The 20,428-nt window shown below is 38.7% G+C and overlaps 1 protein-coding gene across 10 annotated transcripts in view; it reads left to right on the forward strand.

Annotated features, from left to right (window-relative positions):
• The window catches only part of LOC127435394 (inactive histone-lysine N-methyltransferase 2E-like), a 49,500-nt gene that overhangs the window by 4,942 nt on the left and 24,130 nt on the right, over positions 1 to 20,428 (forward strand). For 9 of the 10 annotated variants that reach the window (XM_051688838.1, XM_051688840.1, XM_051688843.1 and 6 more), the window contains exon 2: positions 18,192 to 18,376. In XM_051688838.1, the coding sequence (XP_051544798.1) occupies positions 18,306 to 18,376 (71 nt within the window). In that variant the 5' untranslated portion in view covers positions 18,192 to 18,305. Of the gene's footprint in view, positions 1 to 5,200; positions 5,343 to 18,191; positions 18,377 to 20,428 lie in introns of all 10 variants that reach the window. The other variant, XM_051688839.1, reaches the window with a different exon arrangement.

The raw sequence follows: 20,428 nt of genomic DNA on the forward strand, positions 1-20,428 counted from the left end.
GCTCCAACAGCTTTTTTTAAATTCCAAATCTGCGTATTTCATTTAGTAGCCATTGAGCGTGTTTACATACACAATCTTATGCTGATTTTTCTTAAAAGGATAGTCTCTAAAAAATGAAAATTCTCTCATCATTTACTCAGCCTCGTGCCATCCCAGATGTGTATGACTTTCTTCTGCTGAACACAAACAGATATTTTTAGAAGAATATCTCAGTTCTGTAGTTACATACAATGCAAATGAATGGTGGCCAGAAAGTTGAAGGTCCAAAAAGCACATAAAGGCAGCATAAAAGTAATCCATATGACTACAGTGGTTCAAATTCATATCTTCAGAAGGGATATGATAGGTGTGGGTGAGAAACGGATCAATATTTCAGTCCTTTTTTATTGAACATTCTCCTTCCTGCCCAGTAGGTGGCGATCTACACAAATAAGATGATTTGCCGAAAACAAAAGAATGTGAAAATGGAAATTTATAGTAAAAAGTTAAATATTGATAGGATTCTGCACATTCTGTTTACATTTTGACATCAAAAGACATCGTGATGAGAGAACAAGCTGATTTTTGGTAGTTAGCAGCGTATTGGTGTGCATGTAAACGGAAACGCACTCATTGATGTGTTAGTTGCGTTTTGTTTTTTCTTGGCTGTGCTTTTCAACAGGGCCATCTTGAATTGTAAGACCGGCTGTCTGTGGTGCAAACTTTGGCAGCCACGGCTGAATTAATGGTCTGAGACATTTGCCAACCACATGCTTCGACCCCCTTTTCCCTTTTGACACCATGTTGCTGTGGAACCTGACAGTTCGGCTAAGCCTCAAGATGGCAACATAAAGACAGATTTTTCTCATTGCTGATCGCTTATCAAATCATTTAAAGTTTGTATCGCACCATCTATGTGTGGGGAAAAAGCTCTCGCTTGTTGAAACAGTTTGTGGCTGAGCTTGCATGCAGATAATGAGAGGAGCAGACCATGTACATTGCAAGCTGTGGATTTCTGACAGGCATTTCCTGTAGGTAAGGGTCCAATCATTGGCATTTAGTGGTGTGACATCACTAAGAGGCTGAGCAGCTGTATGAAGTGGATGGAACATCAGCCTACACGCTTCAACACAGGGTACGCCTCCGACAGCAACATTAGAGAGCAGTGATCCATGCAAAGAATGGACCTTGAATGTGCTAGAAAATCGTGGTTGGCTGTTCTGTTGCAAAAACCTGGTTTTAACTGTGTTAATAGAATGTTCCAGATTCAATACAAGTTGAGCTCAATTGACAGCATTTGTTGTATAATGTTGATTACAACAAAAACACGTTTGAATTGTTACTCATATAAAAAAAAAAAAAAATGAAGTTACCGTAAGGCACTTACAGTGGAATTGAATGGGTCAAAAACATTATACAGGTTCACATGATTTTAGTGTGATACATTTTCTTACTACTCTAATCTGCGTAAAGTTATATAGATAAGAGTAGTACTAGCACTCCTTCATTTGGCCCGATAGTGGAAACGCTGCTATTGACTTATATTGTATGTGGCTTACAGTAACATTGTTTTGTTTTTTTATGTTCATAAACAAGGGACAGTCGAAATATTTTTTTGTGGTAAACAGCATTATGCCACAAATGCTTTTGATTGCGCTTAACTTATATTGAATCTGGAACATTCCCTTAAATGCAACACAAAGTAGCAAACAAAAGTTGAATGAAAAAGGGAAGACCTAGGCTATTATTACATCATATAATGTAGTATCATATAATAATTAGCCTTACAAAATACACTTCCTCAATTACTTTCACTTGCCTACCTTACTAAAACTTCAACATAACCAAATTAAATATATTCCACTCCATGTCATACATGCAACATGCATTAACAGTTTGGCAGCCACAGTATCAGCCAGTGTTTTCACCATTAGGTTGTCATGTCACACTCACATCCTAGCCAATGCTTTGTGTGTATGCGCCTCACTGCGCATTGGTGACTCGGAGCAGTGTGTTTATGAGGCTTTCGGCAGTGTCTGTTTACTCTCTGTGTTGACAGAGGGATGGAGAAGTGCAGTTCCACCCCCCCCCCCAAGAGAGACAGAGGTTAGAAAGAGAGAGAGAGGCAGGTGGCACTGAATAGCAGTCTAAGGTGATCTGTGATCGCATTGCGCACACATACACTGAGGGATACACATATGCGGCAAAAACATTAACAAACACGGTCTATGTCAATAGTCATATACAAAATATTCCGATTTCTTTGTATTGTTCCAGAGATGTCAGGAAGAATGTTAGCCAAAGTCACCTTTCACTGCATTTTTTTTTCCATACAATGAAATTAAGTAAATTACAGAATTTTTATTTTTAGGTGAAATATCCCTTTATGTACGTTGGTTGTTCTCAGTGCCAAGCCAGTTCCACCGGGAGGCCTGTTAATGCCGTAACGTCACGTGAGGGATGTGCAGGGAGGAGGCTCAGGTAACCTGTTTTTGTTCTGGTGGCTGTAACCGAGCTCTCTCAATGGGCCCTACCAACACAACAGGTGTCCTGTAGAATACAGTAGACAGGCAAAAGGTGCAGCAGCATATCCTACTCATCTGAATGTGTTAGTCTTTTTGTGTTTGGGAATCATAAGAAATTTCTCTAAACAAAAATTCTTAACAAACAAGAAATGTTATAGCATATTTAATTCATGCATTTATTCTTTTATAAAATGTAACTGATTGCAACAAAACTCGTATATCTTTAACTACAAATTGTCATATAAACAACACTGTTCTGAAGTGCAACATGACATAACAGGAAGAACAGGGCTCCAGACTAAAACAATGACTTAGGAGCCATTGGCTCCTAAACTGAAACATTAAGGAGCCAAATCACAGATTTTCTCAATTTAGATTGTTGTTCAGAAACAAGATAGAAAGCCAAAGAAAAGGAAGACAGCTTAACCCTTTAAGCATAACCCATTAATCGGAGGTTTATTAAACAGTATATATAGTTGACAAGATAAGTTTGCATTCCCTTTTGTCTCATAAATGTTCACACCCCTTTCATAATTTATACAAATATGAGATAAACAATTTTTTTATTTAGTACTGCTCATCAGAAATCTGCATTACAGATAATTACAATATTGTATAGTATGCATATAGTAGTGTGTTGTCTTCTTGAGCATCAATGGCCCAGATACAGAGACTACAAGAGTGCAAATTGAATGAAATCCAGATGCAGTTTATTGTGCTACTCCAATCCCAATCAATAATCCCAGAAAAAAAGTGGTACATAATATGGGATTTTAATTATAAAGAAGCCCGAAAAACACATGTGACTCATACTTTGAAATGTCTGTGCTCTCAGTTGTGAGCTCACTGATGACTGATTCGCTGAGAAAGTGAATCTGATTCAGACTGCTAAGCTGAGCTCCTGAGTTCACACCCTCAGTTGCACAGACGAGGACCACATGCGCAAGTCAAGAAAATCTAGGTGGCGTGTGGTCAAGCCGCGTGGCTGTGCTGATGACGAAATTTGCATCACGCATACTGTGCATGTAGCGATCAGCAACGCGGACGCGCAACGAGTACTTTGGCCTTTAGTGGCCTTGACTGTTCATTTGGCCCGTGGCACTATTGCGACAGATAGATTCACACTAATGCACACATTCCTAGATAGACATACTCTAACACGCTGTCCTAATTTGGTAGAACATTTAAAAAGCTAGTATATACACCCCTGGAGTCACAAGTTCGAAACCAGGGTGTGCTGAGTGACTCCAGCCAGGTCTCCTAAGCAGCCAAACTGGCCCGATTGCTAGGGAGGGTAGAGTCACATGGGGTAACCTCCTCGTGGTCACGATTAGTGGTTCTCGCTCTCAGTGGGGCACGGAGAGTAGCATGAGCCTCCACATGCTGTGAGTCTCCGCGGTGTCATGCACAACGAGCCACGTGATAAGATGCGTGGGTTGACTGTCTCAGAAGCGGAGGCAACTGAGACTTGTCCTCCGCCACCCAGATTGAGGTGAGTAACCGCACCACCACGAGGACCAAGTAGTGAGAATTGGGCATTCCAAATTGGGGAGAAAAGGGTATTATTATTATTATTTTTTTTTAAAGCTAGCATATACAGTTGAACACAGAAATTTACATACACTTTAGCCAAATACTTCTAAACTCCTGATATTTAATCGTAGAAAACATTCCCTGTCTTAGGTCAGTTAGGATCACTATTTTAAGAATGTGAAATTTCAGAATAATAGTATAGAAACGTAGAGATTTATTTCAGCTTTTATTCCTTTCATCACATTCCCAGTGGGTCAGAAGTTTACATACACTTTGTTAGTATTTGGTAGCATTGCCTTTAAATTGTTTAACTTGGGTCAAACGTTTTGGGTAGCCTTCCACAAGCTATTCAAGTTGATAGAATTTTAGCCCATACCTCCAGACAGAACTGGTGTAACCGAGTTTTCGCACATGCTTTTTCAGTTCTGCCCACAAATTTTCTATCGGATTGAGGTTAGGGCTTTGTGATGGCCACTCCAATACCTTGAATTTGTTGTCCTTAAGCCATTTCGCTACAACTTTGGAGGTATGCTTGGCATCACTGTCCATTTGGAAGACCCATTTGCAACCTAGCTTTAACTTCCTGGCTGATGTCGTGAGATGTTGCTTCAATGTGTCCACATAATTTTCCTTCCTCATGATGCCATCTATTTTGTGAAGTGCATCAATCCCTCCTGCAGCAAAGCACCCCCACAACACGATGCTGCCACCCCCATGCTTCACAGTTGGGATGGTGTTCTTTGGCTTGCAAGCCTCACCCTTTTTCCTCCAAACATAACGATGGTCATTATGGCCAAACAGTTTAATTTTTGTTTCATCAACCCAGAGGATATTTCTTCAAAAAGTAAGATCTTTGTCCCCATGTGCACTTACAAACTGTAGTCTGGCTTTTGTACGGCGGTTTTAGAGCAGTGGCTTCTTCCTTTCTGAGCAGCCTTTCAGGTTATGATGATATAGGACTCATTTTACTGTGGATATAGACACTTGTCTACCTGTTTCCTCCAGCATCTTCACAAGGTCCTTTGCTGTTGTTCTGGGATTGATTTGCACTTTTCGCACCAAACTATGTTCATCTCTAGGAGACAGAATGCATCTCCTTCCTGAATGGTATGATGGCTGTGTGGTCCCATGGTGTTTATACTTGCGTACTGTTGTTTGTACAGATGAACGTGGTACCTTCAGGCATTTGGAAATTGCTCCCAAGGATGAACAAGACTTGTGGGGGTCTGCAGTTTTTTTCTGAGGTCTTGGCTGATTTCTTTTGATTTTCCCATGATGTCGAGCAAAGTGGCACTGAGTTTGAAGGTAGGCCTTAAAATACATCCACAGGTACACCTCCAATTCATTACACCTCCTATCAGAAGCTAATTGTCTAAAGGCTTGACATAATTTTCTGGAATTTTCCAAGCTGCTTAAAGGCACAGTTAACTTAGTGTATGTAAACTTCTGACCCACTGGAATTGTGATAGTCAATTAAAAGTGAAACAATCTGTCTGTAAACAATTGTTGGAAAAATTACTTGTGTCATGCACAAAGTAGATGTCTTAAATGACTTGCCAGAACTATAGTTTGCTAATATTAAATCTGTGTGTAATAGTGGTTAAAAAAATTAGTTTTAATGGCTTCAACCTAAGTGTACGGAAACTTCTGACTTCAACTGTAGTTGTTTTGCTAATCAGCTGAGGTGAGCAGTGACATCACTGGTCACCTTGTTTGTTTCCATTGTGTTGTGCTTAGTAGCCACGCCCTACTAAGTGAAATCTCATTTGTTCAAAATCCTGTTCCACTTAAGTGTATGTTAAACATTAAATATGTTCTGTTTGAGTGTGTCATATTGAGCAGCATTTTTGCTTCATTGTGGACACACGTTACTTGTCACTAGAAATGCGTCACATGGTGCTGTTTACACGCACTTCAAAACAAAAATTGTCCTTTTGAAATTTTATCTAAGCAGTTGAATCAGACTGAAATAGTACCAGTCCGTGTTTTGTGAAGTTGGCCTAACAGCATACAGTATATATGTGTTTGTAGCTAGGCTTTGTCCAGCATGTATACACTTTATCCACAATTGGGTTCAGCATTGTACACTTGCTCCAAAAGACAGAGGCGACGTGTATTTAACCTGTCATATTTGTCGTCCTTCCTTAAATATTTGATTATGCATTGTCATGTGTACTTAAACAGATAGACACTTAGACTGTAGCTCAACTACGCAAAAACCCTTTGTAGCTTGATTATAACTGCACATGTGAATGTAGTGTGTGTAGTGGGAAATGATACTACAAAAACGAATTAACAAGGTGGAAGAAAATGTGACTTCATCTGCTTGATAGTTTGCATTTTTTTTTTTTTTTTTTTTTTTTGGGAGATTACATATAACAAAACGAAGAACACACTTTGATATACAGGGGATGTGCATCAATGATTTTGTTTGTCGTCAGTCATCCTTATCTAATTTAAGAATGTCAAGTGCCTCCTCTCAGACTATGGTTGAGGTGCACTCTGGCCAAACGCTTGGCAGACTCTAGTGCAAGAGCTATTAACCTCATTATCGTTTGTTAGAGAGGCCAACATAAAAACAGGCCCAAGATATATCCGTAGCAATGAATCCTTTGTGTAATGTTCAGTAATGATGTGTAATGTCTTCAGGCATGTCTCCCTGTCTCCTTTTTAGAGCTGGGTATTGATACAGATTCCCCAATTTTATTAATTTTGATTCAAGCGATTGAATTGAATCGATTACTCGTAAATTAAAATGTATGGTTAAATATAACAAGTATGACACGTATGAAAAATTACATTTAGTTACCAAGAACAATTTCAAAATAAGATCAGAAAAATTCAGAAAACAAGGCTTTTCTTTTGGGGGGAAAAATGCATTAATAATAATGAAAAAAAATTAAAAGTAAAAAACATTTCCACTCACCTGGAGCTTAGAAACATAGAAACCAATACTGACGGCATTAGGGTAATGCACATAAAATTTTTATGATTTCACAAAAAAAACAAGGCTTTTGGCTTTTTATAAAATGCGTTCTGCCTGTGTTCAGAGATTAAATGCACATTCACACATACTTGTTTGATAAGCTTCCAAGTTTTTTTTTTCTTTCCACCATAAAAGCAGGTCTTTTCTGTTGGTTTGCATGACTCAAACAAGAACAGAATATCAATAGAGTATAATTCAATAGAAATCAAAATATTAGAAGTAGGCCTATTGCTAGTGCTACACTAGGATTTGCTGATAAAAAGCACAGACGCCATCATATCTTCTGATGACACACATCCACAGTGCCCACCAGTGGACTCAATTGTAACTGTGAGATGTGTTGAGATTCAGAGGGAAAGTACAGATTTAGCATTGCTCATGGCAGGCAAATGTGCAAAGAAATCAATTTGCAAAATTTTTGTTTTTAATAGTCGACTAGCTGGTGCAGAAAGTGTACTCGATTATTCGATTACATGTGCACATCCATATTGCTAAGGTGTTCTGAAAGTTTTTTGTGTGTGTGTGTGTGTGTTAATATGCGGTTGCTATGGTGTTCTCTGTAGTTGTTAGGGGGTTGCTTACTGGCTCAAGTGAAAAAAAAAAAAAAAAGCCCACCTTTAAGTCTATATAATATTCTGCTCCCTAGATATGACTTGTGTCCCTCCTTCTATGTTAGTGTATTATCTTTAAGTTTCTGCCATACAAAAAATGCTAAGTTCTATCACTTAGAAAAGTAGCTGCACACCTCTCCTCAATGAGCCTCACAATTTGAGATATCATTCATGTAGCACAAATGATGCGAGACAAGTTACACACCAAATCCCAAACCATAAGCATGAGCAATAGTAATAGTGCTGGCTGGTGTCCTATATCCTCTGATTGTGGCTTGTTTTTCGCATAGGGTGAGACACCGACAAGGTGATACAACCTCATCCCTCATGCCTCTTTCTCAATGATTGTCTGGAAAAGCTCTCGTCATGCGTTCGTGCATTTCGAGGTACGTGGTTGTGTAAAGTCTCATAGCGTAGTGTAATCTGCGATGACTCAGCCAGCGAGAATGGTGTGAAGTCACATCGCCAGGACTCGGAGCACAGAGCTAACATTTGGAATCCTTCTCTTATTTCCATCTCTACCTGCTGAAAATCAGACAGCAAGCCAGGAAAACAACTGTGGGAGTGAGTGAGAGAGGCACTGGAGTAGGAGAGAGATGGAGAGAAAGAAGAAGCATGTGTTGACACTCATACATGATTCTGTGGGTTTCCCTGCCTGCTGTAGCGAGCAGCCAGGAGGAGGAGCTTCCCATTCCACATTGTGTCCGTGAGGAGAGAGAGAGGAGGAGAAACGAGGGGGGAGTTGGATTCTGTTGGCGGTTTCTGTGCCAGAATTTGTCCCTCACCTCCATTCCTTTGAGAAATGGATAATTTGGGAGACAGTCTGCAGGCGGTAGAAATTGTGAGAACAGGATGTTAGAAGGAACCATGGTGAGAGAAAAAGGGGGAATTTTGATGCTGATGTGATATCTTTAACCCATGTTGGGTGAATCTCACAAAAACGTATAGAATTGTCAGGGACATATTTCACCCCGAAAGTGTTGCATTGTGACATTATTCTTTTAACAATTAAGCACGTCCCCCTAAATTATCACAGTAATGCGTAATAAAATATGTATTTATTTATTTATAATTATATTTATTAGGGCTGGGTATTGAAACAGATTTCCTGATTCAATTCCGATTCATATGCTCTTGATTCGATTTAATTCCCATATGATTTGATTCAGATTCATTTGGGTACATTTCAGTTATAATGTCCATTTTGCTTGCGTATAAAAGACATTTCCACGCTGTAAATTATACATACCTTCTATCTTGGTATATTTCATAAATATTAATAAAAAAAAAATGTACAGGGTCTAAACTTTTCAGTTGCTGTTTATTTAACAGATAAAATAATCAACACAACCAAAACTGAAGTATGCTATGATTTGATAATGAACTGATAATGGGATTGAGCTGAAAATAGAACTGTTCAAATGAAGATCACGATTATTTGGAAAATGTATATTTTTACCCAGCCTTTGTATTTGTTTATTATAAATATGTATTTATTTTAATAATTTTGTTATATACTATATAAAGTTATATTTATTATTATTTTATTTAAAAGGCCAAGTGCAGTTGTAAATATAAATCATGGTAGGTTGTGTTGTACTGTCTTTGATTTATGAGGAGATTGATTAAAATTAGATTAAACAAACAAATCTTACAGGATAGTTATCATTACTGAATTTTAGTAATGAAAATAAGACGTTGTTGTTGTTGTTGTTGTTGTTGTTGTTGTTGTTGTTGTTGTTGTTGTTGTTGTGTTATTTAATGAGAACTGGGGGTGTGTCTGTGTTTAATTGTCATAAAAATTTTACAATGCAAAGAAAAATTTGTAGTCCTAAAAATAGCTGCATTTGCTGCATGCAAATATAATTTAATATTTTTACTAGGGCTGTCGATTTAATGTGTTAATTCAGTGTGATTAATTATATATAAAACAAATAATGCATTAAAATTAACGCAATTGATCATGTCCCCATACCGTAATAAGAAATATTCCTACCATATGAGCAATTAAAGCTTGGAGTACCACCTGTTTTCACCATGGGGCAGTAAGCGAAACTCGCTGTATAGGCAACACGCAGCTCAAACAGACAGAACAAACCACACTTACCCAGAGCATACAACACAAAATGAGAACACGTTCTTGCGTACAAACACAGCTTGATGGAGCGCAAATCCAAAGGCAAGGATCTCAAAACAAGTTTTTCTAAGTTTCAAACTTTTGTTTAACTTGACACAGCATACCTAAAAAAGGTATATTTATGCCGCAACATGACTGAGACTCTTCAAAAGCATCTGTCTGACACAGGTGTACATTGATGCGTCCTTAAACAAGCCCTTATAATAAATCTCGGACTGATTGACGAATTCAGTTGCAAAATGGATTGCTGTGAACCATAGGCCATTGATAGACTTATGTTCATGAATATGGAAATAAACAATGTATTGCATTCCATAGCCACTTTTTGAATAGTCTTTTTTTAATGCTTCACTTGTGTGCTTAAATAATGTAATGCATTTTAATTATCTGAATTATTTTTTATAATACACTGGCAGCCAGAAGTTTGGAATAATGTACAGATTTTGCTCTTATGGAAAGAAATTGGTACTTTTATTCACCAAAGTGGCATTCAACTGATCACAATGTATAGTCAGAACATTAATAACGTGAAAAATTACTATTACAATTTGAATTTTTTTTTTCAGAACTTCTTAAACTACTTCAAAGAGTTCTCATCAAAAAATCCTCCACGTGCAGCAATGACAGCTTTGTAGATCCTTGACATTCTAGCTGTCAGTTTGTCCAGATACTCAGGTGACATTTCACCCCAAGCTTCTTGTAGCACTTGCTATAGATGTGCCTGTCTTCTCGGGCACTTCTCATGCACCTTACAGTCTAGCTATTCTATCTATTGTCCTGTTTTATTGTGTTTGGAAAGCTGCTTATCTTTTCATAGGATCTTTAAATGGTCTCTCTCTCCTCATGGCCATTTAATTGGACTTGTATTCCACAACCTTCCCTCTATCTCCCCCTTTTCTCTCCTCCTCCACCCCTCCCCCTCCCTCTCCCTCCGAGTTTCAATGGTTTATTTAGGAAGTGCAGAGGGGAGGGAAAGAAATCCGGGTAGGGCAGGAAAGCGTTTTTTTTCTCTCGCTCTCACGATCTAGCTGCGTTCGTCTTGAGTGGCAGACAGTTTTGCTAAAGGAAATGGGCGTGTCGGAGGCAGTAGTGTGAATGCTCGGATTTAGCCAGGAATGCTACTGGATTTTTCCACACTCCTCTGTACATTTCTGGGGGTGAATGTGTATATCTGTGTGTATATGTTTCGGAGGATAGAAAGAGTATTTCTGGCCCTTTAGAGGACATATGTGAGGGGAAGGGTGGTTATCTATGTGTGTGTTGGGAAACCAGCGCGCATGTGTGCATTCCTAAACAGTGATGGCAGGATTGCCCTGCCAAGAAGAACAGACTCTATGAGAAAGGCTGGTAACAGATGACAGTATGCTTTTGTAGGGAAATGGTTTGTTACCATTTGTTACACATTTTTCACTCTTATTAATTCCTGTGCTTCTTCAAGTGCTGTGCAAATCCATTCATTGTTTACAGCAACATGTTCACATCCCCAGCATCTCAAATCAAATCCATTCCTCTTACTAACGAGCCCTCACATGGCCTAAAATGGGAGAATTGTAGTGCCAACAGAGCACATCACATACACGCACGTCGTCGAATTCCTATTAATTAGCCCCGAAGCTGGCAGCTGTCATCTCGGTGAGACTCTGGCCTGCTTTCTAGCCTCTTTCTAGCCTGTATGCTGTGCATTGGGCACAAGGGCTGCAGCTAACAACTGTTTTGATAATTTATAAATCTTTGATTGTTTCTTCTATTTATCGGGTAAAACAGCAACATTTAATTTTTCTGTATTTTATTAAAATGTATTTATTAAACCACGATTCAGTTAGATTCATGATACTGAATTTATGATGTGATACTCTCAGGATACTTTAAACAAAGCCTGAATCAAGAAGAGTTTTTAATTAATTTAAGACAAGTGCAAAAAGATCCATCGGGATGGAGTGTGACTAAAAATCAGCCCAGAACATGGCAATGGTGACACCAGAATAGAAATAATAATTCTGCTCCACTGAATATACAGAATCGTGTTGGAAACAAATAGAACTACAACAGCACTGTTGCTTGTGAGAGATTGCTTAAATATGTAATATTGATACATTATTATCATATATAACTACTATTATTAATAACTACATTGAATATTACATTTGACTTTTCATGTAGTAGTGTATTTCTGTCACAATTTCTTCAATTTCACTCATCTAGTTACATTGAGCTTTCACTTTGGCGGGAAACCGGGTGAAGCTCTTGTCTTTTGAGTTTGTATGTTTTTGATGACAGCTTCACAAGTCCAGGTAAGCGGCTGGTATATGGCTTAAATGTGCTTTTTAAACCACAAAAGTCTGCGATTTTATATAAATATATAGTCTGCTTGTGCTGCCTGCTTCAAGGGTAATGTGCACTCTGCTGTCTGTCATCTATTATAAACACAGAGCACATGTAATGCTTATGAGTTTTTCAGTGTATGAGCGACCGCCCTCAAACATTCCTTTTAAAGCACGCAGCACATTCAGACTGTATGTTTATTTAATTCTCAACATTTTGTAGTTTAGCCATTCCGTGTTTTACTTGAAGGCACAGCACATGATTGGCTGTTTGTGCTGTCTTGAGCTGTCTGTCAATGTCAATTTCTGCCTCTGTCCACTGTCTACTTTCATAGACTCTCTCTTCAACACATCCAAAGGTTAATCATTTATCTCTTAGTTTTTCTCTGTCATCTATTACAAACACAGAACACATGTAATGCTTATGAGTTTTTCACTGTATTCACACATTCCTTTTGAAGTGTGCAGCACATTCAGGCATGTTTGTGTGTCTAAAGGGGTCATATTAAGGCTAGGGATGTACTGATCCCGATACCGAAGTTTTGGATGGATGGATCGGGTATCGGTCCGATGAGCCCGATCCAAATCCGATACTGTGTGTTAGTCATGTTCGTTACTGTCAAGCTCCAAATATGACATAAAAGAACCATAAAAACACCATTAAAGTAGTTAATGACTCATTTGCATTTTATTCAAAGCCACTTGAAGACATGTGATAGCTCTGTGAATCACAAAAGGCTGTGTTTAATAAGTAAATATATAGTATGCATGTGCAGCGCCAGTGCGTTAGTGAATGGCGCTGCTCTTTTGACACACACACACACACACACATAAGCACGCAAACCGCTAGCACTCGCAACTATTTTTAGCCTTCACGCGTGTGCAGTATTTGAGCGCTACTCAAGAATAGCATCTCAGGTGTAGATGCTCAATAGTTTGGTTCACTTCTAATATGCATTTAGAATGGAACCGGAGGTGCATTTTACCAGAATTTGAATAAGAAGCCGCCTTTATTTTGTCACACATTATACATTTTTTGCATATATACAGCATTTTTTTGCATATATATTCATTTTTTTTTTCAACTTAGCTGGGGTCAGAGTGCAGGGTCAGCCATGATACAGCGCTCCTGGAGCAGATAGGGTCAAGGGCCTTGCTCAAGGGCCCAACAGTGGCATCTTGGCGGTGCTGGGGTTTGAACCCCCGACCTTCCGGTCAGTAACCCAGAGCCTTAACGCCCAAGCGTTTTAAAGATAAAGCTGCACGATTGAGATACATTACTATTATAATATATTATTATTGTTATTATTATTATTATTATTATTATTATTATCATTTGTTTACAAATTATAACAATATTTAAGTTGAATGGGTTCCAAAAAATAAATATGTGAATGAAAAGTGGACTGATGTCTTACAACTAAATTGAACAAAAAAGAGAAGTCCAGAGACAAGTTGAGAAATTTTTGCAAAAAAAAAATAAAACTACTGTTCATTTTGCTGTTACATTATACTAGTTAACAATGACGTTTTTTTCTAATAAGCTATACATTTATATTGAAATAATGTGTAGTTAGAGGTTTGTGTTTCTTTACATATTAAAGAGTACTCCCAATTAGTTCCACACAATAATGTAAAGATATTCTAAACTGATTATGCAAAAAAAAACAACACTGGTATCGGATCGGTATCGGCCGATATTGAGATTTCTGGTATCGGAATCAGATCAGAAGAGAAATTTGTATAGGTGCATCCCTAATTAAGGCTAGTCAAAGGCTGGAAGCATGTTGTGTGCAGACATGTAGGTTCATGTTTAATTTATCTGAGGTGGGGATCTAGATTACAACCCTGATAGATTGTACAACATTTATTTACTCAGGGAAATAAAAATGTGAAATAAAAAAAAAGTGTACTTTGGTTTTTCGCATACCGCTGACACAAATTTCATGTGCGGGCATGTGGCCCCTTTTTTCTAGAATTGCGGAAAATCCATGTTTGTGCGCATCATCGCTGCATGGGCCTCGTGTTGACTGTACTACAGAGCATCACAAAGCAGTCGAAGTGTGCATTTATCGATCGCATCCGTACGGGCTCACGGTTAAAAATAGTATACTTACTGATATATAAATAGAACTGTATTGCTGATTCAACGTTAAACTGCCAGTAGGAGTTGAAGCCACCGGAAGTATTTGAGCAGCCATCTTAGTATGCCCAACCTCTCATAGAGTGTCAGTGACTGACAGGTGAAAACACCCCCGTTTCACTGTCTCCGACCTGCGGATACGACAGTTGCATTTCACCCGCTAGTGACAATCATATTTAATGTTTGATTTGCTTGTTATGGATAATATTCATTACGAGGGAGAAGATATATGCGGATCGCAATGTCAGAGCATTCACCTGTCCCGGTGTTCAGTCTATCAGTGCAGCAGAACGATCACCAAAGGAAGTGGGAAAACTGTCCACAAGTTGTAATGTAAGTAGGAAAAGCTGTAATATCTGTTTGTTTAGGGTGACAATACGTCCTTCCCCCCCCGAAAGAGACTTAAAGTCAGACTGGGATTTCTAAATGACCTGAAATGCCCGGGTTTTGCTTACTTGTTTTCACATTGAAGTGCTCTCTGTAGTCAGTTTAATTCATTGTCCTCCAGTCGAACCTGTATCAGTTTAATTTTAACCAGCTTTGCTTTGCACGTCTCCCTCAATCTCAGCGCCCGCTGCGTGTGTGATAGCGGGAGAGAGAGCGCGCAGTCTTAGTCAAGTGACCGCGAGAACAAGGCACTTTTTGATAAAAACATAAAACAAGTAACACTGAACAAACACTTTGATCATCACAATAATTAAGTTTGTATCTTGTCTGTTTGTATCTTACCACAGTTTCAGTGAGCTTGTTTACATTCAGCTGATCTGTTCACTGATGAAGTTTGTTAGAGGTGGATATTGTTTGATATACAGTAGATATACATAACTTGCTCGGGCTTTCAAGAAACAGGAAAAATTCCTGAATTTAAATAAATAAATAATTACATGTGTAGGATGTTTATGTTGTAGGGATGTACGTACAGATTTCAGAAATAAAATCGGTGATTGAATGACTAATGTTTACTCGCTGAAATTAGGTGATTTCTTATTAAGTCAATAAAGACATTGGAATGTTTGGGCATAGCAATATGCTGGCACAGTGGCTTCACAGATATGACGTCATGAGCAATCCAGTTCTATATACACCAATCAGCCACAACATTAAAACCACTGACAGGTGACGTGAACAACATTTATTATCTCGTTACAATTGCACCTGTTAAGGGGTGGGATGTATTAGGCATCAAGTGATCAGTCAGTTCTTGAATGTCATGTTGGAAGCAGGAAAAAAGTGTAAGGATCTGAGCGACTTTGACAAGTTTTGGAAAAAAAAAAAATGTTGATGGCTAGAAGACTGGGTTAGAGCATCTCCAAAATGGCAGATCTTGTAGGGTGTTCCCGGTATGCAGTGGTTAGTACCTACTAAAAGTGGTCCAAGGAAGGACAACCGTTGAACAGGCGACAGGGTCATGGGCACCCAAGGCTCATTGATGTGCGTAGGGAGCGAAAGCTTGTCTTTATGGTCCGATCCAACAGAAGAGCTACTGTAGCACTAATTGCTGAAAAACGTAATTCTGGCCATGATAAAAAGGTGTCAGAACACACAGTGTATCGCAGCTTGCTGCGTATGGGGCTGCCTAGCCACAGACCGGTCGAGTGCCCATGCTGACCCCTGTCCACCGCCGAAAGCACCTACAGTGGGCACGTGAGTGTCAGAACTGGACCATGGAGCAATGGAAGATGGTGGCCTGGTCTGATGAATCATGTTTTCTTTTATATCATGTAGACGGCTGGGTGCGTGTGTGTCGTTTTCCTGGGGAAGAGATGGCAGCAGGATGCACCATAGGAAGAAGTCAGGCCGGCGGAGGCAGTGTGATGCTCTGGGCAATGTTCTGCTGGGAAACCTTGGGCCAGGCATTCATGTGGATGTTACTTTGACATGTACCACCTACCTAAAGATTGTTGCAGACCACATACACCCCTTTGGCAACGGTATTCCCTGATGGCAATGGCCTCTTTCATCAGGATAATGCACCCTGCCACACTGAAAAAATTGTTCAGGAATGGTTTAAGGAACATGATGAAGAGTTCAAGGTGTCGACTTGGCCTCCAAATTACTCAGATCTTAATTCGATTGAGCATCTATGGGATATGCTGGACCAACAAGTCCGATCCATGGAGGCCCCACCTCACAACTTACATGACTTAAAGGATCTGCTGCTAATGTCTTGGTGCCAGATACCACAGGACACCTTCAGGGGTCTTGTGGAGTCCATGCCTCGATGAGTCAGAGCTCTTTTGGTGGCACAAGGGGGATCTACACGATATTAGGCAGGTGGTTTTAATGTTGTGGCTGATCGGTGTATATATATCAGTGAGTATACTTCTAAAAGCCAGAACGCCCGACTCTGCGCAAGACGTACAGGCACACGGAAAACGAATTACACCCTAGCCTTTAGTCATGAAAAGTTCTAAAGTAAATGTAATTTTTCTAGTTATGCTCTACTCTAAAATATTTCATAATGTAGATATTGCTCATGTTGAGTCAAACCTGCTCACAGGCTATATTGATCCGATTGAAGCAAATCATTCTTTTGAGTTGGTTCTTTTTAGTGAATCGAACCAGGTTACAAATGAATCTGGATGATTCATTTGCAAATTTGTCTGAATTTTAATGATTTTTAAAATCCTTATCCAGTAATAACAAATGACTAGAAAGGTCATGAAAAAGTCATGGAAATTCATTGATCAAAAAGTGTGGGAGGCCTGTCGCTTCCTCTGTTCACTTTTCTGTAGGTGTCCAGTCTTGCCAAAATTAAGGTTTCATATGTAGTCTTTCCCAGCATCTGACCCCTCCTCTAATCCCGTTTATCACCAAAACACACACATGCTTAAATTCCTTTTGTCGCCACCCTGTTTGTTTTTCCAGAGGAAGTGTGTCAGTGTGACATATTTACCGCTTCTGACCAAGATTAAAACGTTACTTGAAAGCGCAGCACCTGATTGGCTGTTTGTGCTGTCTTTAGCTGTCTGTCAATGTCAAATCCCACCACAGAGCTACTTTTCATAGACTGTCTCCTCTACACACCCAGTGCTTAATCATTAATCTCTGTTTATGTCTCCACCAGTACACACATTAAATTCTGTCTCCTAAACAGTGTATTTGTGAGGGTGCATGTGTTAGTGCAGGCTTGTGTGTGCGTTTTGAATGGACACTTATGGATGAGAGCGGAAAATATAAAAAAAAAGAAATCCGCCTCCATGTTGTATTTTCTCTCTCTTCCTCCTCCACATTGATGGTGGCTTTGACCGAGTATGCAACTGCTCCCCCTTGTGGCCATGCGAAGTCACTGCGGCCTGTGGCTTGTTGCGCTGTTTCTGTAAGGGTCGAGGAGGTCTGTTATTTCACTGTTTTGCCTTACAATCTTCACTTCCCCCTCTCTATCGTATAAACTACATTGTACATCATAGAAATGCTGGACCACATATGGCAAGCCATTTCATATTTATTCATTACAACTTACTAGTAAGTTTTAAAGTGAAAAAGATACTAGTTGCAATTGAAATACTTAATAGTACATAAAATTGTATTAGTTACATAAAATTAGACACTTGGAAGTTATAAGGAAAAGTGTTAAACACTTGCCATAGACCACATTTCTAAAAAACAACATAGCCCTAGTGTTTTAATGTTTATTCCTTAGAAATGAAAGAAACAAACTATTTTCATATGCTTTTCGTGATAACTAGTGCCCTCGAGGTCTGCAGATAGGTTATTATGCCTCAGGCGTTTCAATGTCTCATGTTTGTGCTGTGAATCATTGCTGCTCCTTTGAAAAAGAGTCATTTCCTGTTTACAATTCTAGCTTTAATCACCCGAGTTTCGCAGTAACTGAAAATGTACTCTGTCTGTGTAGTGCCCACCGTCACGTTATATTGCTCTTTTTGTGTACTATTGTACCTTGAGTCTAGTGGAAATATTAACTAAAACTGTTTTTCCTCTCTGTGTCCTCATAGGCCTTGTGGATGCACTTAGATGTGTGCAATGAGTCCTGTGGCTGACATGCCTCAGTGTTTTGGATTGCTGTGCTCTGGACTCAGTAGGACAAGAGACTCCCAGCACAGAACGTCATGAGCATAGCCATCCCAGTAGGGGTGGACACGGCCAACACCTCATACCTGGACATGGCTGCAGGCTCAGAGTGAGTTTCTCTCTCTCTAGCTCTCTCACTGTTTGTCCTTTCACATTGACTCATCACTACCTTTTGTTTAATTTTGTTCATTTTCTGGTTGCACCAGCGAAGAGAAGATGCTTGTAGACTTGTCATCATCTCACCCACTTCCGTTCTCCTTCATCTCTATGCAGCTTTCTCACCAGAAAACATGTAGAATTGCATCCACATAGAAACATTTGGTTCTAATTGAAGAGAGAGTTCACTCAAAAAAATAAAATAAAATAAAATAATAATGTACACCCGATGCCAAATAGACCACTCCAGGCTTACATATACATTTTTACTCTCAGGCGAAGTTCCCCCAATTATGTGCCTCATGCAAGTGTCCACTGTCATTCCTTATTAAAATTAGACCAGATTTAGTTTTATCAAAAAATAGATTTGAAACCTTAAATAGGGTTTTTAACATGTTTTATTACATTATAACTAGATCTGTCAGAATTATCATGTTTAATGCATGCTATTAATTAAAGTTCAACGTGTTCATTTTTCATAATCGCGAATAACGCATTTACTGTTAATACAGCATAAAGACTGGTTGGAAGGGTGGAACGTTTGTAATGTGTCTGCACGGAGTCATTACACTGATGCACACTTCACAACACACACAACAGTGATTCAGTGTCAGTGATAAAATGATGGAGAAAGGACCTCTTAACACTATTTGATGTACAAAACAAGTCCAGATGGGACTTGTGATAGAAATCAAGTATTTTTCAGCCTATGTAAGGCGCATTTTAATTACCACAGAAGCACGTTAATTCTGCAGCGCTTGTCATGTGGAGTTCAAAGCAGTGCTTGATGCTGCCGTTGACGGCCCTGACACGAATCATAAATGTAGCTTCATGATTGCTGTAGGAAAGCAGATAGCAACAATCTACTGGCAGAGTAATATAATAGAGTTAAAGAGATTTAATGATCATTGCAATTAAAATGCAACCTATGTGGTGACTTGTTCTTTCAATTAGTCAAACTCCCACTTAGACTTTGGGAAACGTTTAATGTAACTTGAATTGGTGCTATTTTAGAGCATTTCTATCTTTGTACTGCGGAAAGCTTTGTTCGGAAAATGATAATAAAACATTATTGTTACGTATTGATTTGTTTTCTTTCCTAAGATGGAAATAAATGCATTTTGACAGGAAAATAAGTAAATAAGTCAAATTTCAGCACTTTTTAAATATGCGATTATTCACGATTAACTACAAAAAAGTATGTGATTAATCAACTGACAGCACCAATTTTAATGTGATTTTTGCTTTGACAATAGACATTGAAGCTGGCATGTGGCTAAATCACAAACAAACACATATCTTTCTCATCAGAAAGCATGTTTTATTGCATCCACATAGAAACATTCTGTTTTCCTTGAAGGAAAAATTAAAGGTTCTGCCATCGTTTACATTTTATTTTTTTATTTTTCCCCAGTCGAACACAAAAGTTGTTCAGCAGAATTGTCAAGCTAAAATGAAAAGTGAATGGGGACTATGGCTATAAAATGTAGTCCAAATGACTCCATGTATGCTTTTTTTCCAACTTTATTAAAGCAATATGATAGCTTTGCATGTGAAAATTTAAAGGGACTTGAAAGCACTTAATGTTTTTGTGACTTTTTTACTTTCATTGTATTGAAATGAGCAGCCTTGGCCTTTTACAAAATAACTCGTTTTGTATTGCTCAGGAAAACAAACATATGTGTTTTCAGTGACAAGGTGAGTTGGTAACAGAATTTAAATTTTAAGGTGAACTATTCCTTTTTCTCTTTTTTTTTATTTTTTGTATTATCCTGGAATTTATTATAGAAATTGAATTTGAATGTGCAGTTTAATATTTATTTGTCGTATCATTGTTTTTTCGCCTCCTTTATGATACATTCTCAAGATTTCTTCTACATTGAGCTGTTAAATGCCTAATAGATTTGACATCACACACTTTCAGTTGATCCCTACGGTAGACCCCTCCCCTCTGCAGCATGCGCTTGAATGAAAGCAGTGTCTTTCTCTTTAAATGCAGAGCCCT

This window comes from Myxocyprinus asiaticus, chromosome 45 (genome assembly GCF_019703515.2).
Source record: "Myxocyprinus asiaticus isolate MX2 ecotype Aquarium Trade chromosome 45, UBuf_Myxa_2, whole genome shotgun sequence".
Classification (NCBI taxonomy): Eukaryota; Metazoa; Chordata; class Actinopteri; order Cypriniformes; family Catostomidae; genus Myxocyprinus; species Myxocyprinus asiaticus.